The 24,153-nt window shown below is 47.7% G+C and overlaps 1 protein-coding gene across 1 annotated transcript; it reads right to left on the reverse strand.

Annotated features, from left to right (window-relative positions):
* Nucleotides 1-436: 436 nt before the first annotated feature.
* On the reverse strand, nucleotides 437-24,140 carry cfap61 (cilia and flagella associated protein 61). The gene is made up of 24 exons (XM_081602129.1): nucleotides 23,850-24,140; nucleotides 22,388-22,547; nucleotides 22,209-22,285; nucleotides 22,068-22,135; nucleotides 21,868-21,988; nucleotides 19,236-19,368; nucleotides 17,831-17,950; nucleotides 17,658-17,755; nucleotides 16,789-16,828; nucleotides 16,240-16,376; nucleotides 13,777-13,903; nucleotides 13,177-13,254; nucleotides 12,899-13,105; nucleotides 12,700-12,828; nucleotides 8,822-8,949; nucleotides 7,634-7,726; nucleotides 7,371-7,539; nucleotides 4,867-5,044; nucleotides 3,220-3,512; nucleotides 2,227-2,554; nucleotides 1,881-1,963; nucleotides 1,070-1,275; nucleotides 897-990; nucleotides 437-771 (listed from the first exon to the last, which is right to left on the reverse strand). Exons 1-24 carry the CDS (start codon nucleotides 23,981-23,983, stop codon nucleotides 499-501), a joined length of 3,474 nt encoding a protein of 1,157 aa, XP_081458255.1. The 5' UTR covers nucleotides 23,984-24,140; the 3' UTR covers nucleotides 437-498.
* Nucleotides 24,141-24,153: the final 13 nt, after the last annotated feature.

Below are 24,153 nucleotides of genomic sequence, written 5' to 3' on the forward strand. Positions count from 1 at the left end.
TTAACAGGAGAAGAAGGACCAAGCAGAACCGGGCCGGTTCGCAGCAGGACTCCATGTTTGGACCGGCAGCCTGGACCGGTCCGGACATGTGCGTGGGGTGTGGGGGGCACACACACACACACACTCTGCTGAGGAAAGAGGCTGAAGCTCAGACCGGGTTCTGCCAGAACCGGACCGATCAGAACTTTATTCTGCTGGTTCTGAGGAACATCTGGATCATTGCAGGCTGCATCCAGATGTTCCAGCTGGATCCATGTTGCTTTATTGATCGTGGATTATTGATCATGGATTATTGATCGTGGATTATTGATCGTGGATTAAATCCTCTGCTGTGTTTGTGTTGGTGGATCTTTGCATCCCGGCGTCTCTGTTGGTTCTGTGGGTTTAAAGGTTCTACGTCCGTTAAAAGCTCAGAGCGTAAATACAAGACAAAAGGTCAAAGGTCACAGCTTTTTATTGAGCCTTTAGGTGACAATAGTTCCAGTGAAACCAGGAAGGTCAGATCTGAGCCGCAGGTCCGGACGGGTCGGTCGGGTCAGTCGGGTCGGTCCCGGTCGGTCCGGAGTGGTCGTTGTGTCTGAAGTGTCCGTAGTGTCCCGGGGAGTGGCCGAAGTGTCCAAAGGGTGCGGGTCGCTCCGGGATGTAGAACATGGGCAGCAGGTTCTGGTGGTCCACCAGGAAGGCCAGCGCTCGGTTCCTCAGAGCGACCTGGGTCTCAGCGTCCATCCTGATTGGCCGATGGAGGCTGAGGGACTCCAGGTCTCCGCCGCGCTGCAGAGGAGGAAACACTGGTTTCTACAGGAAGTTACCTTTCCTCCTCTACCAAACCGACTCTGAGGAAGAGGAGGAGGAGGAGGAAGGCCTCCTTCATCATCCTCAGCAAGGAGCTGACGCACCTTGAGCCGTTGGGCCAGCAGCTCCAGCGCCCTCTGGTGGAGGTCCGGGAAGCGGTCGTGGAAAATGGGCAGACAGCCCCTCTGTGTGAAGAAACTAGAAAAACACCAGGACAGGAGGAGACGGGTCAGAACCGGGCTCGCTTTGACCAGAACAGGTTTGGTTCCAGTCCCACCTGTAGAGGTCGGGCACCAGGCCCAGGCGGTACCGGTCCAGCAGCTGGCCCAGCAGCTCCTGGTGGCGGCCGAACAGGCTCAGGTAGTTCCCCACTGGGAGGGGCTTCAGGGACAGACAGGTGAGGCTCTCCACCAGCTGCAGGGGGCTCAGCTGGAGCCGGAAGTAATCCCCGCTCCGCGCTGCTCCCGTCACCATCACTTCATCCTGCGGCGCCACACGGAGGAGAACATGCCTGGTTCTGGTTCGTTTCCATGGCAACGGAACCAGCCGGAAACCCGACACAACAGAGTCAGGAGAAATCCGCTAAAGATGGCCGAACCTGTACAACCACTTCCTGTACTGTGGTTCTGCTGGACCAAACCACTGACCCGCTTTGGGTTCTGGAAGTAACTAGTTACATTTACTTTAGGTGTTTAACTTGGCTAACATTATCAGAACCATTAATATTACCAGGAAGTATATAGATATGTGCATAGCGGTTAGCACTGCTAGCTCGAAAGCTACCACAGTCATATTGCTGTTTAGCTACCCTAACCCTAACCGCTAACCCCTAACCGCTAACCGGTTAGCACTGCTAGCTCGAAAGCTACCACAGTCATATTGCTGTTTAGCTAAAGATAACATGCTAAATGCTGATGCCCACTGAATGAAGTCGGACATGATGAGAACCAACAATCACAGACTCATCACACAGCGCTTTTAAAGCCCTGAGCTGGTGCTGGTCAGGTAGATCTCCTCTGTGGCGGCTAATGAATGAAGTAGCAGCCGGTTCAGGTAAAGTGAACCAACCGGGTCTGACGGGACCTCACCAACTGGAAACGACGGCTGGTCTGCGGGCTGGGACTGGGTTTGGTCACATGCAGGAAGTGAAATCCACCAGGAAGAGTCGCTCCTGCAGACAGACGGAGACGCTGGACGTTAGTCCCCGGGACGGACAGGAGGCCCGAGCCGCAGGCCGGATCCAGGGCAACGTGGAGACGTTTAGCCGCTGTTTGGTTTCTGTGGCTGAATGACAGCAGCTGCAGCAACAGCTGCAGCATCCTGCGTGTTGCTGCGTGAAGCAGCCCCTAGTGGCGCTCTGAGCCGCCGGCGCGTGGGCGGCTGAGAGGCCGAGAGCTCGTTGTTCCCGCCCAACGCAGAGACCCTGAAACGGACCTCGGATCCTGGGCCGACAGTAGAGCGGGATGAGCAGCTCGGGCTCGGAGGGCGGCTCGACCGGCGCCTTCCAGGCCGGGTCCAGCTGCTCCAGCAGCACCGCCGCCACGTCGCGGCCCACGTCCCGGGAGCTGAAGTTGGCGTGCGACCATTCGTCTGCGTAGTAGCTGCAGGAGAACCTGGTGAGCGGGCCGGCGCCGTAGATGGAGGCGTCGCTTGTCAGGAAGCGGCTGTTAATCACAAGGCGGCCATCGAAGGGCAGGAAGCAGCCGCTGATGCTGTGGAAGCAGTCATAGTCCACTCCCTCACTGGACAGGTTGAGGAACACCTGCAGCAGGACGAGAAGAGCATCTTGATCCTTTCATTCAGATAATTCTGGATTCTAGTTCATGGAAACACAAAATTCACCTAAAGTTTAAGACTTACCCCAGAAAAATGTAAGATTTAACAGCAGCTAAAGCTGCTAACACCCTGAGCTAACAGCTGCTAACACCCTGAGCTAACAGCTGCTAACACTTTGAGCTAACAGCTGCTAACACCCTGAGCTAACAGCTGCTAACACCCTGAGCTAACAGCTGCTAACACCATGAGCTAACAGCTGCTAATACTTTGAGCTAACAGCTGCTAACACCATGAGCTAACAGCTGCTAATACTTTGAGCTAACAGCTGATAACACTTTGAGCTAACAGCTGCTAGCACCCTGAGCTAACACCCTGAGCTAACACCCTAAACTAACAGCTGCTAACACTCTGAGCTAACAGCTGCTAACACCATGAGCTAACAGCTGCTAGCACCCTGAGCTAACAGCTGCTAACACCCTGAGCTAACAGCTGCTAGCACCCTGAGCTAACAGCTGCTAACACTCTGAAACTTGAACAGAACCGTCAGAGCGTCCGGTTCAGTGTTTAAGCTAGTTCTGAAAAGCAAGAACCGGTCCAGGATCGGTCCAGTCCTGCTCCAGAAACGGCCCCTGGACCAGAGGAGAAACTCACTCCACACTGCAACCGGAGCGGCTTGGAGTCGCTGGTGAAGGAGACGCAGGCGATGGGATCGGGATGCTCGCCGTCATTTATCTGAGCCAGGACGCAGTTCTGATGGACCTGGACCTCGGCGCCCTTCATGGCCGCCGCCACGGCTCTGTCCACGCCCGTGTCCGGGAAAGGGGCGGGGCGGGTCACCGGGGGGGGCCGGACCAGGTGGATCCGGGATCCCTGGACACCGACGGAGAGCAGGGTCTGAACGGTGACGTAGGCGTCCAGGGTGTTTCCGTAGACGACGGCGTTATCTGGGGTCAGAGGTCAAACATCGGGGATGATTAAGAACCAGATTTATTCTTTGTAATTTCTGTCCAGTAAAACTATTAATCTATAATCAATAGACAGGTCTATATAAAGATATAATCCATGTTTCTGTCTCATATTTGTATGGCATTAAAAGGAACTTTAGTTTTTCCACTGAAAGCTCTGGTTTGCACAATAAATGCCACATGAAGTTTTATGGATGATGCTCTGATGTCCCATTCTCCTGAAGGCAGCACAGAGCTGCACCACCAGAAACCCTGAAGAGAAGAAGAGCTTTGATTAATGTAGTTACATTCTATCCATGTTTTAATGCTGCAGCTCAGTCGGTTGCTAATAGATCAGAGTTTAAACTGGCATGTTGAACATCTTTAATCTGGTCATTTAGTGGAATATTTAACAACTAGAAAATGGAAAAGAATAAGAATATATTCTCCACTCTGATTGGCTGTTAGGCCTACAGATTTTAACTTGAATGTTTGTTGCATTTTTTGTAGACGCCTGTGAAAATAATTTCTATTCTCGTGACTTTTTTGTTCTCTGGGAAATTATTTTTGATGATAAAAACAGAAACAAGCATAAAAATCAAAACATCTACAATAGTGATAGTAATAATAATGATAAAATAATAGTCAGGGCAAAGTAGCCTGCAAACTCTTTGGTGGTGGGGGTGGGGGGGGCTGGATGAAGGCTGGGGGGGGGGAGGGGGGCTGGATGAAGGCTGGGGGGGGGAGGGGGGGCTGGATGAAGGCTGGGGGGGTGCTGGGCCAAACAGGGTGAGAAACACTGGACTACAGGAAGGAAGCGGCATGGAGGACAGGATGGTCGCCGTTTATCGTGCTGCTAACGATCCGGCTGCTAGCTACTAGCTACTAGCTGCTAGCTACTAGCTGCTAGCTACTAGCTGCTAGCTACTAGCTGCTAGCTGCTAGCTACTAGCTGCTAGCTACAACATCGATGTCACGCACTTTAAAAACGGATTTAATGGTTTAATGCATCTTTGGATTTATTTTTAATATTGAATAAAAAACCTAAATAATCTGCAGAATGAACCATTTTTAAATCCAATTAATCATCAGGATAATCAATAACTAACCATTAGCTTCAGCCTCACTAGGCCGTCAGACGGTCTAGTTAAATCCCAGAGGTGCTGAACCAGAGCGCAGCGTCACCATGGCAACCACAGAGCGTTTTATTGAAACATTTAGAAACATCTGAGCAGAAAGTTTTTCTTTTGGGAACAGAGGCGTTGAAGCTGCTGATGTCATGACTCCGCTCAGCCAATCAGAGAGCATCTGATCAGGAAGCGGCGCGGCGGTCACACAGCTCAGCGCAACTCACCCTGCAGCTCCACAAAGTTGTCCTGCAACCAGCGGCGGGCGGCATCGGCGTCATGGAGGTCGCTGATGGTCAGCAGGTTGGCGGGGACCGGCCCCGTGTATCTGCGGCAGAACCAGTCAGGATCCAGCTGGCTGTTGGTGACCGGCTGGGAAACATCAACTCCGGTGGGGCAGGGGAGCTGCAACGGCAACCGGCTGGTCAGGCAACCAGAAACATGGCAACCAGAAACATGGCAACCAGAAACATGGCAACCAGAAACATGGCAACCAAATAAAGTTGCTGCTTCAGCACAAACTGGGAGCTATGAAGTGTCCCGGATGATCAGGGGGAGAGCTGGAGGACAATAATATTAATACTCATCATCTGGTTCTAAATACGCTCACGCTTCTGTCTGAGGGCTTCCAGCGGCGGCCTACAGGTGGCGCTGTGCTGAGAAAACAGGAAAACTCCAAAACAAATAAAAGTGAAACATTACGGAGCCCTGTAGGGGACAAAATGTTTCTGTTGCGTTTCCTCGCAGTATGTTTACTGCGATATTTGCTGTTGATTGGAAATCAATGTATTCGCTGCGGGTTTGTTCGTGTTGGTTGGGATGGAAACGACCCTTCAACCACTCAGAACCGTCAGATGATTTATGGTCCCGCCGCCATAATAACGCAGAAATAGTCCAAATAGCTTGGATGTGGTTTTATTCCTACTTATGGAAAGTTTCTGTTTGTATCAGAGGTTTGTGATGCATTTCTATCCTGAAGAAAAAGATATAAAACTTCAGATATTCCACAGCGAGATATTAAGAAACACGGAAAAACCTCATATAATAGCAGAAAGTACGATGGCCACCGTAAGAAAGGCTTACAGTTATAGTCACAGCACATGAGCTGATCAGGACATCGCTGCGAGGGAACGCAAAGGATAAACATTTCCCCTTGTCCCCTACAGGGCTCCGTAAAAAACGATGCAGCTGCAAAAAATGCAGCATGCAGCAAAACCAACAGAAACTTTGGAACTGGCTCCACTGGACGTTAGTCCTCCAGACCACCAGGGGGAGCCGACCGTTATCATCTGGGACCAGACTCAGGAAAGACGGGATGTGAGGAAGAAAGAAAAGGTTTCACTATGCTTCATGTCTTTTTCCGACTCCACACTACCCCTAGCGGTCTGGAGGACTACCGCCTAGCTAGTTTATAACGCTCAGAGCTGGAAACTGTCGCCAACCGACTTTTCCTGTGGTTTAAAATACCACAGAAGAAGTCGGCGGTTTCTAGCATAGACATAATATAAGAGTAGACCCCGCATTGGCTGCTCCGGCGCAGGAAATGCGGCGGCCATCTTGGAGAGGTCGTCCCTCCTACTTTGCTCAACCAAAACAGCAGAAGATGCCTCAGCACTGAGGATATTGTTGTTCTGATCGATGGACTATTGATGTGAGGCTCCACAGACAACATTTCACAAGTAAGATGGACATTTTACTGTGTATATATTGTGATTAGAATATTACTGTATTTATGTCCACCCGCGAGATACCAGCTAATATTAGCTACAGTGTTTGGTGTAATACGGGTTCAGCCGCTATGAAGGATAACTGAGATTCTGTAAATCTAAAATAATTAATTATTCTCTAACATTGACTTAGATTATCTGACACAAGAGTCTATATTAGAAATGAAACAATGTAACATATTATAAAACTTATATTATGTGTTATAACATTCACCAGCAAAGTTTACACAGGTGGTAAAGACTATTATTTATATGTAATTCTTTCACTAGTAAAATAAATCCCAAATCTTCCGTTTTTGTTTTGAAGGTTTCCTAAAGACACGATGTGAGGAAGAAGAGGGAGAATCTATAAAGAGAGACGGATTCACTGATGAATCTCACATCGGAGTTTGGACTCAATCTCAGCTGCTGGATCTCTGAAGAACTCGTTGGGTGGAAAAAACATACATATATAAACATGTATCCCATATTATTCAGTATTAATCATTATTTGTGTGTGTATAGTTATATAAATATGTATTGATCTTACTAAATAATGTATTAAATAAATGATGAACGGCTGTGTGCTTTGTAATCTGCTCATCATTCATCAATATCAGAATATTCCATTCCTATTCTATTGTTATAGCCACTAATATTTAAATATGCTGAACTATGTATTAAAACATATTAAATAATACAAATGTTTATAAATGTAGCTTTGATAGATGTTTGAATATGGTTTCCAGTAACAAAAAAGCTGTTATGATCGATTAAATGCTCTGATACGTCATTGAGCTGCTAAACACGTAACGCTGAGTGGAGTGGTGGACCGCTCCAAGATGGCCGCCCGCTCCAAGATGGCCGCCCTAAATCTCGTCAGCGACAACAGGCGAGAGCGGCCATGAGGGTCTATCCTTATGTCTATGGTTTTGCCTCCTTTAGGTCAGGGTTGATTTTGAGTTCCCATATTTCCCAGCAGCCCCAGCAGCATGCTGGTTCCTGTGGACCGGCGCCCGGCTCACCCGGTACTGCAGGCCCGTACAGAGGACCAGGAAGTCGTAGGCCACCTTCTGCCCATTTGACACCAGGACGTATTTGGATTTCCTGTCGATCCTCACAATCTTCCCCTCCACCACGCGGGTGCAGGACAGCAGGAAGGTCTGGGCCAGGTCTCTGCTGCTGAAGGCGTGGCTGCAGGACACGGCAGGAAGTCACTGTGATGTCATTTCCTGCCTCAGAAGGCTGCAGGAATAAAACCGAACTGGAACATCTCTGCATGCAGCACCTGGTGGACAGGAAGCCAACGTCCTCATGGTCGTAGTTTCCAGGGAAACCGTGAGTGGAGATGAGGGTGAGATTGTTGAACAGCAGATGAGAGCTGGAAGAGGACAAGCAGAACAGAACCGGATGGAACCAGGTCCAAATGAAGCAATGAGACATTCAGACTGCTCACTCTGAGACCAGAAGCAAAAACAATACAGCAGAAATTCTGACCAATTAATATTTATTGGTGCTGAGACTCCATGTTTAGCATCGACATGCTAATTTTGTTAGCATAACTTCTGACAGGCTCCGATCAGATCCGTTAGGAGCAGAAATGATCCGATAGAAGCAGCTGGTGGTGGATGTAGCAGCGCAGCAGATTTACAGTTGTACCAGAAACACAAGAACACAAAGGTTCCGGTGGGAACAAATCTCCGATTAAATGTGTTAAAATGTGAATAAGAAAATCTTTGATGGGAAAATGTCGGCATGATTAGCTAACATTCACTGCAGTCCAGACGTTGTTCTGTCCAACCCGAGACGATGCCGAGGACCGCCATCAGCTCGGCTGCCTGGTTCTGGTCTGGACTTCCAGAACCAGGCTCTGTCCTCTGCAGGTTACACCAAGTCTGATGTCAACCTGTCCTGTAAACCAGGAAGTCGTCTGCTGCCTCCATCAGGGTTGTCATGGAAACGATCCAGGCTCTGCAGGAGGAGCCGCAGCAGAACCGGTTCTGTTTGTTCCGTCTGCAGGTTCATTCTGAAACAGAACCAGATGGGTTCTGTTATCAGGCGACGCGCAGCGGGCCGAGAGGCTCCTTATCTGAGCGACCCGACCCGGTGATGAGGTTTGGGTGGAGCTGATAAGGCCCGGCGGGCCGGCCTGACCCGCCTCGGCAGAACTCTAACTGCCTCATTAGAGGCGGCAAACAGATCCAGCTGCTCCTCATCCTCACCCTGGTACCGGACGGCGGTATCATGGTTGCCTAGCAACTATCTGCAGCCGCAGCAACTCGTTGCTCCTGCTGCGGCGCCGCTTCACCTGCTGCAGCATCAACCTGCTGCAGCATCAACCTGCTCCTAAATCTGTGCTAAAGCTTTAAACGGACCTAAAACATCCGACCCGACCTGACCCGGTCACCAGAAACAACCGGGTTCTGGTTCTGGTATGAACAGCCGGGCGTTTTCACCTCAGAAACCTGAAACTCACCTGAAGCTGAGCTCCTCCAGCAGGGACAGGCCGGTGTCTGAAGCCCCCACCACCACGATGCTGGCGTTCACCCTGACCTTCGGCTCCAAGGTCAACTTCCTACTGATCAGGCTGAGAGCGAACGGCACCTGCAGGGGACAGAGAGGACAGCGTCTGGAGCTGGTTCTGGTCCGGCTGGTGGACTCTGCAGGCTGGGAGATAAAAACTGATTTCTGCTCAACATGAGAGCCGACTGATAGCGCTCCATTAGCCGTTCTGATCAGAAACACGTTTCTGCTGGTTGGACACAGATTTAGTCGTCCTCTCTGTGGCTGGACTTGGAGGGAGCCGTCGTTCGTCCCATCTGCTTCGTCACCCATCACACCTGACAGAATGACGTTAGCAACGCAGAGTCCCTGGGTGTAAAACAGGCTGGGTTACAGCAACATGCTAGTTAGCCAATGACCATGCTAACACGCTAACTTCAACCAGGCTGACCCCATCATGTCGGTAGAACCAATCAGAACGTGGTCCAAACATCACCACCTTTAGGTCTCTATAAAAGAACCAATGATTCTTTTATTTTGAAAGTTTTCCACTGTAGTTTCCTTTCAGGTAGCAGTTTGTAGATTGATAAGCATGTTTTTGATTTGCTGTTATTACCGAGATGAAGACAGATCTTAGAGCAGAGGCAGCAATGGGACTTCCTGATTGCCTGCTGCAGGGCAGCCAATGAAATGCCTGCATGTTTCAATGAAGGTGAGGAGATGATCGGATGAAAACTGATGTCTCATCTGCATGTGAGGTGGAGCAGCTGCTGCTGTGCAGAGGAGCGGGTGGTGTAAATCATCCTGAGGAAGAGGAGGCTGAGACAGAGCTCAGGATGAAGCTCTTATCAGCAGCTCTGCGTCACAGAGACGACCGCTGGGCGTTCTGGGCCTGAGTGACGTGAGCCGGGCCTGCATGGTGAATGTGTGGACAATAAAATAAATCAAAGCTGCAGAGACATCAGCTGGTGAGGAAGATTAGAGGAGACAAAGAGACACGTTTAAACATCAGGAAAATGGTTAATCTGGACCATTACAGACCACACAGTTCAGTCTACAGGCAGGAAATGACTCCAGTTTATTGAGCAGAACCCGCTCTGGAACGGCAGGGGACTAAGAAGCTAGCACCGCTAACCCTAAAGCACTACAATAAATGTTAGCAGCGCTAACCCTAAAGCACTAAAATAAATGTTAGCAGCACTAACCCTAAAGCACTAAAATAAATGTTAGCAGCGCTAACCCTAAAGCACTAAAATAAATGTTAGCAGCGCTAACCCTAAACCAGGGGTCCCCAAACCTTTTCCTGAGGGCCACATAACTTCTCCCTCCTCTGCTGGGGGCCGAGTCAGTTTGTAACAGAAAAGGTGTGACGATTGCAGGAGTGACTACATGTCAAAATGTATTGTTTTCCAGAAAGCACAATCAAATAACCCTCTCTGGGTTCTTCACAGAAAAAATCCAGGAAGTATTATAGTCCGTATTTTCCTAACTACGAGCCGCACCGGACTATAAGCCACAACCCCAAAGTTGCTTTTTAAAACCAACATACACATATAAGCCTCAGATATCTCTGCCGCTCCAGGTTTTCCACAGCGATGCAGCAGCAGCAGAGGAGGACGGACAGCCAACATCTGAGTCATTACAGGTCAACTGAATACCACATTTATTACGTTGAAAAAGAAAAAGTTGCCAAGTTTAGATTTAACTGAACTGATTACGGTAGTTTCTGAACTGTAACAGTCAAAGTGCTGATCCTTCTACTAGCATGAGCTAAACCAGTCAGTGCTCCCAACCTGTTTATTACCGCGGACTGGGGGGATGGGGGGAGGGAGGAGGATGAACAGTCAGATGAGGCTCCTGCATGTTGGTGTCCCACTAAATACTGAATATGCCCTATTTGGGTTGTCTTGGCCATTTTTCCTGACTGGGAACGAAAATCCAACCTGCTGAATGTGACGGCAGCCAATCAGAGCGCGGTGACGTCAGAGCAGAGGGGAATCCCAAACAGCTGACATATCGGAGATGATATGTGGAAATGTTTATTATTAAATCTAAAGATCATTATTATGTTTATTCAGTTAAAAATGTTAACTATGAAAAAACATTCACCTCCAAATCATAGAGCAGCAAATAGAGCGGCTGCTCCCGTCGTCTTTCATCCACCTCCTTTTCTTTTTGTTACGTCTTTTATCTCTTAAAATGACTCCACAAACTATCACTATTGCTTCTACATCGTCATCCGTGTTGGTTATTCTAAATTCCCGCCATGTTGGGGGTTTTACTGGATTATCCTCTGGAATCGGGATGTTCTGACTGGAATCGGTTCGTGTTGCTCCTGCCTTGGACACACGAACCGATCGAACCTGTTGGACTTTATCAGCTCTGTGGTCACAGAGGTTTGGAGAATCGGCCGACATTCTGAAATCTTTCTGTCTAAACCAGACTTAAGACTCACAAGCTCTACTCCTCTCCTCTCGACCCAAACGCTCTGACTCTGGTCGCTATGGTAACGTTTATATATCCCTTCAAAATAAGACACAGATGTGCCACAAAAACTAACATTTTTCTTTTGTGAACATTTTAACTCACGATACTGACTAATGGAGCCCTGAGCTTGTTTCTCTGCAACCAGACGGTTCATCAGGGAGTGATGGGAGACAATAACACCCGAAGTGTTGCTCATACCCACAGCCTGCTTGGTCTCTACGTGGTGAAGCAGCTTGAAGCTTCATTGCCTCATTAGCAGCCGGTTGCTGCATGTTACGCAGAGCGGCTTGTAATGTGGGACTCACCTACCGGTCCGGGATAAATCCATTCTCCTGTCTCTTCTCTGGGCCTTTTCCCCTTTGCAAAGAAACTTTCCAAAGACATCTGATCTGTTTCTTACTCATTTTGCTGCTTGTGGCCTCAATGGTGGAGTGCAAGTAACCAGACTTCCAATGATTCACTTCCTGCTAAAGAGCCCCCTGGTGGTTGAAGAAAAATCCACATATAAACGGCTTATAGTCCAGAAAATACGGTAAATGAAAAAAGAAATCTGAATGCTCTCTGGTATTGTTCAGGGGGCCGGATCAAATGTAGAGGCGGGCCGGATCTGGCCCGCGGGCCGTAGTTTGGGGACCCCTGCCCTAAAGCAATAAAAATAAACATTAGCTGTGCTAACCCTAAGGCACTAAAAATAGTCACTAATTCTGCTAATGCTAATCGCTATTCCATCTATCCATCCATTTTCTGCACAACCTTGTCCCTAGTGGGCTGTTCCAACATGTTAGTTAGGTGAAGATGACACTAAATTCAATCATGAACATGAACAATTCATTCATGTGAATTTCTGTGTATTTTAGTTCCCACCTGTCGTTTGCTCATTATTCTGTAAAATTAATTAAGTTTTATATACTTAACATTTGATGAATGAAAAGAAAAAGTGAGAATATGAGGAGAGGAAGCATAACTGTTGCATAAGCAGTCTTCAACCCCTTCAAAATAAGAGCATGATAATAAACATTAAACCTGAACATTGAACTATGTCAAACTGGAATTTCACAAAGCAACATTTAGGATTTATCAGAAAAAATAAATGCTAAGCTAAGAGTGGTAATCGAAACAAGCTACCAGAAGTTGTGCTGAGAAGTCACATGACTGTGTTGCACCAATGTGGAGCCTTTTAGATAAATCTCAGATCCTGAGGATGAAGGTGAAGCTGCAGAAGCTGCTGCAGGTTCTGATGAACAAACCACAACCAGAACTCCCGCTCAGCATCACCTGTCACCAGGCAGATTGAGAGCTTTTCATTTCCTGGTTTTTAACCCTAAGCAGTGTGTGGCGCCCCCTGGTGGCTGCTGCCCGGCCCACCTGTTCCTCTGTGATCCTGCGGGACGGGGCGTTCATGCCGAGCTCCTGCAGCGGGTACACCACCTGCTGGCGGGGCCGGACCGGCACCGAGTAGTTCAGGATGAACGCCAGAGGGTGGAAGCAGGAGGTCTGAGGGGAGGGGCAAAGGTCAACCAGGTTCAGAAAGGAGGTCAGGCTGGCCCGGTTCTGGTCCGCTCACCTGCTCTCCCAGCAGCGGTGAGTAGGCCCTGTGGTACAGGCAGGACCGTTGGGCCAGCCGCAGCACCTCCTTCAGCCAGTGCCGGGTCACATGGTAGCAGCAGGGCTTCAGCAGGAAGTGCAGCATCTGAGCGTGCTCCTGGTAGCCATGGCAACCAAAGCTGATGAAGCTGTCGATGTCGTAGTGAGCTCGGAGATACTCCACGTCCTGGAAGATGCGGCGTGCGGTGAGAAGGGGGAGACGGCGCGTCCCGCCTGTGGCAGAGGGGGAGGGGCTACCTGTTCGTCCCTGATGATCATCACGCCGACCAGCTGCCGCTCCACCAGAACCACGAAGGCCTGCAGAGGAACACCATCCTGACAGGAAGCACACACCTGGTCAGACGCAGTAACACTGTTCCCACCCAATCAGAGCAGGAGGCACTGCAGCTGCGTTTCACCACGCTAAACTCAGACGAAGGGTTCTATCTTTGTTTTAACAAATAAAATATCTAAACTGTTTAACTCTGCAATATTTGGCCTTGCGAGGATTTGCTGATTTTGCATGGATGTCCACAATAGTTCACAAGAAACTGGAGGGACTGAATGATATAATTTGGTGGTAAACAGAGAAAAACTGCATTGATTTGATTGACAACATAATGGTTAAGCAGTTAATGTTTAGTCAAGAATCTAGAGGGCCGCAAAAAAAGCTGTGGTGGGCCAGATTTTCCCCACGGGCCTTGAGTTTGACACACATGGGTTATAAAACCATCTCACTCATACACGCCCCCCGGTGGTCAGGAGGCGCACTACTGAGCCTTGATCCATACTCAGCAAGTGACTTCTTCAGAAAAAAGCAGCTAGATTTGTTGTTTCTATGAGTTTATCCAGACTCACCGGGTCGCTGTGGCTCCGGTAGAAAGAGCCCAGATCCTTCAGAACCGAACAGGTAAGATTCAAACTCTTCAGCAGATCAGAAACAGCTTTTCTGTCTTCAGGGACCGCCTGCCTCACATCCACAGTCCTTCAACAGAGACAAAATGGTTTCCACTAGAACACTGCTTATGGACCGTCAGAATCTGCTTCTAACCGTCAGAATCTGCTTCTAACCGTCAGAATCTACATCCGACCGCCAGAATCTACATCCCACCGTCAGAATCTGCTTCTAACCGCCATAATCTACATCTGACCGCCAGAATCTGCATCCGACCGCCAGAATCTACATCCCACCGTCAGAATCTACATCCGACCATCAGAACCTACATCCGACCGCCAGAATCTACATCCGACAGTCAGAACCTACATCCGACCGCCAGAATCTACATCCGACCGCCAGAATCTGCTTCTGACCGCCAGAATCTGCTTCTGACCACCAGAATCTGCATCCGACCACCAGAACCTTCATCCGACCGTCAGAATCTGCTTCTAACCGCCAGAATCTGCTTCTAACCGCCAGAATCTGCTTCTAACCGCCAGAATCTGCTTCTAACCGCCATAATCTGCTTCTAACCGCCAGAATCTGCTTCTAACCGCCAGAATCTGCTTCTAACCACCAGAATCTACATCCGACCGTCAGAATCTACATCCAACCGCCAGAATCTGCTTCTAACCACCAGAATCTACATCCGACCGCCAGAATCTACATCCGACCGCCAGAATCTGCTTCTAACCGCCAGAATCTGCTTCTAACCGCCAGAATCTGCTTCTAACCGCCAGAATCTACATCTGACAGCCAGAATCTACATCCAACCGCCAGAATCTACATCTGACAGCCAGAATCTACATCCGACCGTCAGAGTCTACATCCGACCGCCAGAATATGCATCCGACCGCCAGAATCTGAATCCCACCGCCAGAATCTGCTTCTAACCACCAGAATCTACATCCGACCGCCAGAATCTACATCCGACCGTCAGAATCTGCATCCGACCGTCAGAATCTACATCCGACCGCCAGAATCTACATCCGACCGCCAGAATCTGAATCCGACCGCCAGAATCTGAATCCGACCGCCAGAATCTACATCCGACCGCCAGAATCTACATCCGACCGCCAGAATCTGCATCCGACCGCCAGAATCTGAATCCCACCACCAGAATCTGCTTCTAACCACCAGAATCTACATCCGACCGCCAGAATATGCATCCGACCGCCAGAATCTACATCCGACCGCCAGAATCTACATCCGACCGCCAGAATCTACATCCGACCGCCAGAATCTACATCCGACCGCCAGAATCTACATCCGACCGCCAGAATCTACATCCGACCGCCAGAATATGCATCCGACTGCCAGAATCTACATCCGACCGCCAGAATCTACATCCGACCGCCAGAATCTACATCCGACCGCCAGAATATGCATCCGACTGCCAGAATCTGCATCCGACTGCCAGAATCTACATCCGACCGCCAGAATCTACATCCGACCGCCAGAATCTACATCCGACCGCCAGAATCTACATCTGACCGCCAGAATCTACATCCGACCGCCAGAATCTACATCCGACCGCCAGAATCTACATCCTACCACCAGAATCTACATCCGACCGCCAGAATCTACATCCGACCGCCAGAATCTGAATCCGACCGCCAGAATCTGAATCCCACCACCAGAATCTGCTTCTAACCACCAGAATCTACATCCGACTGCCAGAATCTACATCCAACCGCCAGAATCTACATCCGACCGCCAGAATCTACATCCGACCGTCAGAATCTAGATCTGACCGCCAGAATCTACATCCAACCGCCAGAATCTACATCCGACCGCCAGAATCTACATCCGACCGCCAGAATCTACATCCGACCGCCAGAATCTACATCCGACCGCCAGAATCTACATCCGACCGCCAGAATCTACATCCTACCGCCAGAATCTACATCCTACCGCCACAATCTAGATCTGACCGCCAGAATCTACATCCTACCACCAGAATCTACATCCGACCGCCAGAATCTACATCCGACCGCCAGAATCTGAATCCGACCGCCAGAATCTGAATCCCACCACCAGAATCTGCTTCTAACCACCAGAATCTACATCCGACTGCCAGAATCTACATCCAACCGCCAGAATCTACATCCAACCGCCAGAATCTACATCCGACCGCCAGAATCTACATCCAACCGCCAGAATCTACATCCGACCGCCAGAATCTACATCCGACCGCCAGAATCTACATCCGACCGCCAGAATCTACATCCGACCGCCAGAATCTACATCCGACCGCCAGAATCTGCTTCTATCCACCGCCAGAATCTACATCCGACCGCCAGAATCTACATCCGACCGCCAGAATCTACATCCGACCGCCAGAATGCAATCCCTCAGAATCTGCTCCTGGACCCGGCACCTACCTGAATCTGGACCTATGGGTGATGTAGAGGCTGGTGAGTTGCAGGCTGCTAGGACGGGGCCGCACCAGAACAAAGCTCCGTAACCACGGCGACTCTGGACTTGCAGACGGAACGAAGATCAGACAATATTCCAGGTCCTGCAGGAAGCAGAGAGTCAGCATGGAATAATGATCCAGGTTGTGTGTCGGTCAGCAGGAATCTGCTGTGGAAAAGTGAAACTAAAACACCCAGAGTGTCACTTCCAGGTAATTGAACCCTGAGAACATGGTTCTGTCGGTTCTAATTGGTCTCCAGTTCTGTGGTCATACTATCTTGAATTCGATGAGTAAACTGCAAAAACACAAAATAATAACCAAGTATTTCTGTCTAGTAATTCCTTAATATTGATGAAAAAGTTGTAGTTCCACTAACAGATAATGTCACTTATTAACATGGGAAAGTGTCTGTTATAAGTTAAATAATCTGGTTCTTTAAATCAATATTTGGTGATTACAGGCTTGAAACAAGATGGTGTCCTTTTCTGACAAGAGTCCCAGGTTTAATACTTACCAGGAAGAGCAGGAACATGTATGGCAGACCGTCTGTCGATCTGTGGACAGAAGAAGAAGTGAAGTGAGGTTGGAGCCAAGCTGAGCAGAGGAACAACTGGAGGAGCAATCTGCTGCTTCTGGCGCTCCGCGGCTCTCCGCTGGGCTCTGCCGCGCCGGGTCTCTGTGGGAGGCGGCGGGCCCGGCGCCGGGCCCCCTGGGGGGAACAGCTGGGAGGTGAGCCGCGCCGCGGGAGCCAGGTAACACTCCCAGCAGATGACTGGCGCTGGACGGCTGCCACCGCTGCTGCCAAGCTTCAGATGCAACACGGAGCCTCGGGACGGACAGCAGGAACGATGTCCACTGGGAAAGGACGGAACCAGAACCAGCAACACACTCCATTTTTATTATGATGTCACAGAGGAAGTCAGGATGGGGAGATAACGGGAAGCTACCCGGGAAGGGTCAAAGGTCATCCCAAGACCACCTGAAGTCCACCAGACAGAAAACAGGTCAAAGGTCACGACTGAACCAAGCAGCTCAGCACGGTGGTGAAGGAGAGTCAAAGTCCAAATCATGCAGCAGCTCTTCAGAGAGCTGAAGCAATGTTGGACGGAAGTGTTGGGTCAGAGCTCCTCCAGGAGGTTCTGATGGGTCAGGAGGTTCTGAGCCGCTGCTCCAGAAACCAACAGAACCGGGACAACACAGGAAAGTTAAAGTGGATCCTGACTGTGAACAGACTGGTTAGAACTTCTCCATGACCCAGTCAGAACCAGTCAGACCCAGTCAGACCCAGTGTTCCCAGGTAAAGGTCCCAGCCTGAGCAGATGTTTTTCCAGCTGCAGGAAACAGGAAGTGGGCATGGTTCTGGTTCTCATGGACGGCGTTTACCGGGTCTGGTGGTCCTCGTGGGATATGAAGTGCAGAATGCAGAAGGAGTTGGACTTCCGGGGAGTCTGGCGGCTCGATCCTCCTGCCTCCTCTTCCTCCTACCATCACAGGGACAGACATGGTTCTGGTTCTGGTCCAGCTGAATGCGGCTGTGTAAAGTGGAATTACAGCACCTTCTCTGGTACTTTGTGTTTGTAGAATCCATCAAACTCCTTGAGGTTAAAATGCTCCAGAAGTTTCTGGTCGTTGGGAGACGAGGTGGCAGCGATGAAGCCAACGATGCGTCCTTCATCCTGTGGAAGGAAAACCTCAGGAACCTTCACTTGTCGCTTCATAGTAAACATCTGAACTGTGGTCAGTTAGGCTGAATCAGCAACACATTTAGCAAAACTCAACAAAACAGGGTTAGGGTTAGGGTTAGGGAAAACAGGAAGCAACAACCTGGTCCAAAGAATTTCTTCCTGAGAAGCAAACGGTAAAGGTCAGTGTGTAGGGACAGATTTGACACAGTTGAAGGCGCTATGCTATGTTTGTAGCATGCTAAACTAATACAATAACAAAATGGTTGAAGTTAGCACTTTAGCATCGACTTCCACTAAATAACAGGCTAGTACAGTGCTTTAGCTTTAGCTTCCACTAAAGCCATGTTGGTGTAGTGCTTCATCTTTAGCATTAGCATTAGCTTAGGGTTAGGTTAGTGCCATGTTTATCATTAGCTTCCACTAAATGCCACTAAACGCCATGTTGGCGTAATGCTTTAGCATTAGTGGAACTGCTGGTTATAATAGCTGTCCTTGTTGTATAAATATTGATAAATCCTGGCAGATATTTCTGAAGGTGTTCCACACAGGAATCCCCAGACGGTCAGGCAGGCTGAGGTGAAGCTGACTGTGTGTTGTTGGTCTCAGCAGAGCTAACAGTTTTTATTCATTGCGTTTCACTCGAACAGAATGAATGGCTGTGTTTGTTTCCAGTGACGTTCCTCAGTATCCAGAAATGTTACTGAGGAAAGAGGAGCCATAGTTTATAATGATATTCAGGGTTTCGGGGGCACCAGCGCAGTCCTTTAGCACCCCACTGTGGTTGTGTTAAAAGTTACAATTCTAATATGCACGAGCCTCATCATAATTTGGGAACCAGTTCAATGCTTAATCTGTCTTTACTGGTAGTGGTGTATAAAAAGCCTGATTTTAAAATAAGCAAACTATGCTTAGCCTGGTGGGAGGGCCAAGTAAAGACTGGTGGCCCGCCAGGCTTATAATCCTCTGGGGGAAACCCTGATATTACTTCAGCAACATAAAAAGTACTGTGCTGTAAAAGTAAACTTTTCCATGAAGTTACTCAAGTAACTGAACTAGTTATTTAGTTACTTCCTTCTTCTGCAGCTCAGCTAGTATCACAAGCGATGAAATATTGTTGCTTTGTTTTAGTCTCATCCTCCATGCTCCTCATGTTTGGCCAAGCCTCAGCTCATCTGCACCATATGTTACCATGGCAACCAGATGCAGTGGGGGGTTGGTTCCTTCAGAACCGGTCGTGAAGGAACCAACCCAACAGCAGAGACTGACCAGGACAGACCTGGAGGACAGCAGCATGGCTCCTCTGGTGCTGGTACTCGATGACGTCTATCAGGGCGTAGGGCTCCAGAGGGATGGAGCGCACTGTCCTCTGCTTGTTCACGATCATCATGACGTCATCGTAATCTGCAACCCTGGAAGACAAAACGAGCCGAGCTCAGAGCAGCAGAAACAAGGTTCTGGTTTTGGAGAACTCATCAGAATGACTTCCTGTCAGACTGATGAGTTCACCGGAGAAGACCAAGAGGTGAAGTCTTCTCAGACTCCAGGAGCCTGAGAATCATTAGAGGTCAGCTGCTGCTGAAGCAACTACAAGCTGAAAATCAGAGAGCTAACCAAATGTTAGCAAGCTAAACAACCTGGTTGACCATAGACATAAGGATAGACCCTCATGGCCGCTCTCGCCTATTGTCGCTGACGAGATTTAGGGCGGCCATCTTGAAGCGGGCGGCCATCTTGGAGAAGTCCACCACTCCACTCAGCTTATGTGTTTAGCAGCTCAATGACGTATCAGAGCATTTAATCGATCATAACACGCTTTTTTGTTACTGGAAACCATATTCAAACATCTATCAAAGCTACATTTATAAACAATTGTATTATTTAATATGTTTTTAATACATAGTTCAGCATATTTAAATATTAGTGGCTATAACAATAGAATAGGAATGGAATATTCTGATATTGATGTATGATGAGCAGATTACAAAGCACACAGCCGTTCATCATTTATTTAATACATTATTTAGTAAGATCAATACATATTTATATAACTATACAAACACAAATAATGATTAATACTGAATAATATATATTGTATACATGTTTGTACACATATATATATATATATTTTTTTTTTTTCCAGCCGACTAGTTCTATCTTCAGAGACTCAGCAGCTGAGATTGAGTCCAAACTCCGATGTGAGATTCATCAGTGAATCCGTCTCTCTTTATAGATTCTCCCTCTTCTTCCTCACATCGTGTCTTTAGGAAACCTTCAAAACAAAAACGGAAGATTTGGGATGTTTCTTACTAGTGAGAGAATTACATATAAATAATAGTCTTTACCACCTGTGTAAACTTTGCTGGTGAATGTTATAACACATAATATAAGTTTTATAATATGTGTTATATTGTTTCATTTCTAATATAGGCTCTTGTGTCAAATAATCTAAGTCAATGTTAGAGAATAATTAATTATTTTAGATTTACAGAATCTCAGTTATCCTTCATAGCGGCTGAACCCGTATTACACCGAGCACTGTTGCTAATATTAGCTGGTATCTATTAGCCGGTGGACATAAATACAGTAAAGTAATATTCTAATCACAATATATACACAACAATATGTCCATCTTACTTGTGAAATGTTGTCTGTGGAGCCTCACATCAATAGTCCATCGATCAGAACAACAATATCCCTCAGTGCTGAGGCATCTTCTGCTGTTTTGGTTGAGCAAAGTAGGAGGGACGACCTCTCCAAGATGGCCGCCGTATTTCCTGCGCCGGAGCAGCCAATGCGGGGTCTACCACCAGAGATTATGTCTATGTGGTTGTCAAACAAAACATTTAGCTTGGAGCTAAATATTTAGCTTGCCACCTACATTTTATTTGCCAAGCTAAATAACCTAAATATATAGTTTATAAACTTAATCTAGTTTATAAACTGTATAGCTAGGCTATTTAGCTTACCAAGTAAACATTTAACCAAAAGCTAAATAACCTTCAATCCAAATTAATATTTAGTTTGAGCTAAATATTTAAATTCAGACTAAATATTTAATCAACAAGCTAGATATGTAAACTAAATAGTTTGAAACTAAATAGCCAAGATAAATAATTGCTGTGATAGCTGCTGTTCTCACATATTTTATAACCGACAACCTCTGACTAAAGCCTGTTAGCGCGTTGCTAACATGTAAACAATGCCGGTTCCGGTTTGCGACGGAAGTCGTGCCCGTAATTCACGCAAAGCCTCATGGGGGATAGGACTAAGGTTGATAGGTTATAAACTAAATAAATATTTAACTTTGAATGTCCAAACTAAATATTTAGCTTCCTAACTTAATATTTTGTTGAGACTGTGACATTTCTAAATTAATAAAATGGTGAAAATATGACTTTAAAAAACGAACCACTATTTTATTATTGTTCATTTTTGACTGTGATACTTTACAAACTGCAAATCATAAAGATCAACCAGGCCTCCTCATATTACTCAGATATCTGTTTAATTTTAACATCTATAGAAATAGAAAGGTCATCCCTCTGTCAGACGGCGCCCCCTGCTGGTCACCCAAACATTTTACTCACAGCTTCCAAACCAGCTCAGAGTTCTGCTGTTAGTTCTGGAGCTCTGGTCCACCAGGAAGGATCTGATCCAGCATGTTGGAGAAAACATGCTGTTCACAGAGCGAATAGCAGGAAGGAAAGTTTGGTGGAAGGACAAAGCAGAAAACTACAGGAATAACCTGAGCATTGATAACGCCAGGACCGGATAACATGCTAAACCTGTTAAATCATCTCACTAGCGCCTCCTGCCACCTAGTGGCAGACAGAGAGACCTGCTTCGGGGCTGACATGGGGAGCTGCCGGTTCTGGTTCTGGTGCTGAAGGTCCAGATGGGGAGCTCACCGGGCTCGGCGGACTTGCAGCCGCTTGCAGTGATTCTCCCGTCTGCAGATCCGAGCCGAACACGGCGCCTCGCCGTCGGCTTCCCAGTGCAGCAGCTGGAACGCCTTCCCCAGAACCGGTTCTGCTCACAGAACGGGTCGTCAGGGAGGGAGGGCGCGAAAGCAGAACTCAAGCCGGGCTGGGTCAGCAGCCGGTCTCACCTAGAGGACAGTCTTCCGGGCAGAGCAGCAGGACGTGCTCCAGGTCCGAATTGATGCTGAAGGCGGTTCTGTAGGAAGATCAGGAAGGTTCTGGTGACCCAGGACTGCTCAGAGTCTGGTTCTGGTTCTGGTTCTGCCTACCTGAGGATCTTCTCCAGGCTGGATTCAGCCACTCTGGGCTGAGACACGAACAGACGCAGGAACAGAGAGTTCAGCGGCTGCAGAGGAGAAACAGGCAGAACATTATGACCACCTGAGCCGGTGCTGACCCCGTTCTCACTCAGTGGTGAGAGGCGCCCTGACTGCACAGTATTACCCACAGTGCATCTGGCGGCGGGCCAGTGTGAGCGCAGGAAGGCCTCCCAGGCGGTGTGGCCGACCGCGGCGGCGGCGGTGGGGGGGGGCAGGTCGCTGAGGGAGGCGTGAGCCACGACGTTGCCCGACTGGCCGCCCACCGTCAGGGCAAGGGTGGCCTTCTCCCTGCAGGGACACAAACCCTGTAATAATCATGTTGGATCTTCATCTGCAGCCGAAAATGATTTGAACACCAACATGTGAAACGCTCATTAACATGCAGCTGATCTGGATATTAATATTGATTAGCTGATTAATAACTGGATAGCTAAACGTATTTCAGAAAAGATTCATATCCAGAATGTGAAGCTGCCAGAGCAGCTCTACAACAGATTTACAAAGTTTTATCTTTCATGCTAAACGCTTTTACTTTTTTTGCAGTTTTGACTTAATTATGTTGTTAATGTTGAAAGAATATGTTGTTCTTTCAGCAAATTACCTTTAGAGTCTGTGAACTCCAGTTAACGATAAGCAATCACTACATTAGTTGACAATTATTTAATTGATTAATTCATCACAACTGATCTGATTTATCGTTTCAGTCCAACATTAAACCTTAAACTTATACTAACTCCGCCCACGACCTTGATGGGTGACGCTGAACAGGAACCATGAAATACGGAAGCCTCCAGGGGACATGGGATTTTCTGTCTTTTCCGTTCCCTCGCAATAACCTACTGATCAGTTCATGCGGCATAATTGATACTGTAAGCCTTTCTGACGGTGGCCGCCGTACTTCCTGCTTTAATACAAGCTTATAAGGTTTTTCCATGAATGTTAATACCTCATTGTGAAATATCTCACGTTTTATATCTTTTTCTTTAGTATAGAAATGTACCACAAACCTGTGATATAAACAGAAACTTTCCCTATAGGAAAGAAATAAAACTAAACTATTGGGACTATTTCTGAGTTATTATCGCAGGTAATGAATCATCTGTTGTTCGTCTGAATGGTTTAAAGAGCTGCTTTAACCTAACAGACACAAACATGCAGTAAATAAATCGATTTTCAATCAGTTTTCTGCACCAAAGAGTTAATAATTTTATGCTACATTTAATTCATAATTTAATTATGTATTCAGTTATTTTGTCCCTTTTAGCCCTCCGTAGTTTTCTGGTGGGTGGAGGATTTTTCTGTGTGAGTGTGCGATCTATTTCAGAGAGGATCTTTGTTGAGCGCTTCTGTAATCTCAACGTAGTGATGCTCTTACTTTAGCGCCATCTTTAGTTGCTGTATCCACCTATTCAAGCAGTAAATGGCTAATTTGTCTGTGAAACCTTTGAATTTAGGAGGAAATGAGTCACTTGCATCATGTAAATAACAATAAAAGAAAATAAAAGTAGTTTCATGTGCTGACCAGCCCCGCTGCCGCTGATATAAATTATTTTCAGGAATAATACTGGAAGGATGGTGATTTGTTCTCACAGCAGATCATTGACATTGATCCTCCCGAAGACAGCCTGATCAGATGACTCCATCAGATTCTGGATCCACCAAGCGTCCGCTGAACGGCTCCTTCTGACGGTCAGATTTTCCTCCGCGCTCCAGCTCTTCTTCATCCTCTCCTGGGATTATTATTGGATGGAAACTCTGTGGTTTCTTCCTACCAAACCTCGGTTGGTCTTTTTTGATTCAAACTTTTTGACTTTAACTCGATAAACGGCTCTTTTCTGTCTCCTTATGAAGTTCAGTTGATTCCGTTGCTATAGCAACACCACGCCGTCTGCAA

The sequence above is a fragment of the Poecilia reticulata genome, chromosome 21 (assembly GCF_904066995.2).
Source record: "Poecilia reticulata chromosome 21, P_reticulata-male-v2, whole genome shotgun sequence".
NCBI lineage: Eukaryota > Metazoa > Chordata > Actinopteri > Cyprinodontiformes > Poeciliidae > Poecilia > Poecilia reticulata.

What these genes read in the sequence shown, in the direction of transcription:
- cfap61 (XM_081602129.1), bottom strand. Translation starts at nt 23,983, where the DNA reads ATGAAGAAGAGCTGGAGCGCGGAGGAAAATCTGACCGTCAGAAGGAGC. An exon ending in CCCGGAAGACTGTCCTCTAG is followed by an intron (nt 21,989 to 22,067) that starts GTGAGACCGGCT and finishes TTCTGTGAGCAG; the next exon opens with AACCGGTTCTGGGGAAGGCG. An exon ending in CTGGAGGAGCTCAGCTTCAG is followed by an intron (nt 7,727 to 8,821) that starts GTGAGTTTCAGG and finishes GTCCTCTTCCAG; the next exon opens with CTCTCATCTGCTGTTCAACA.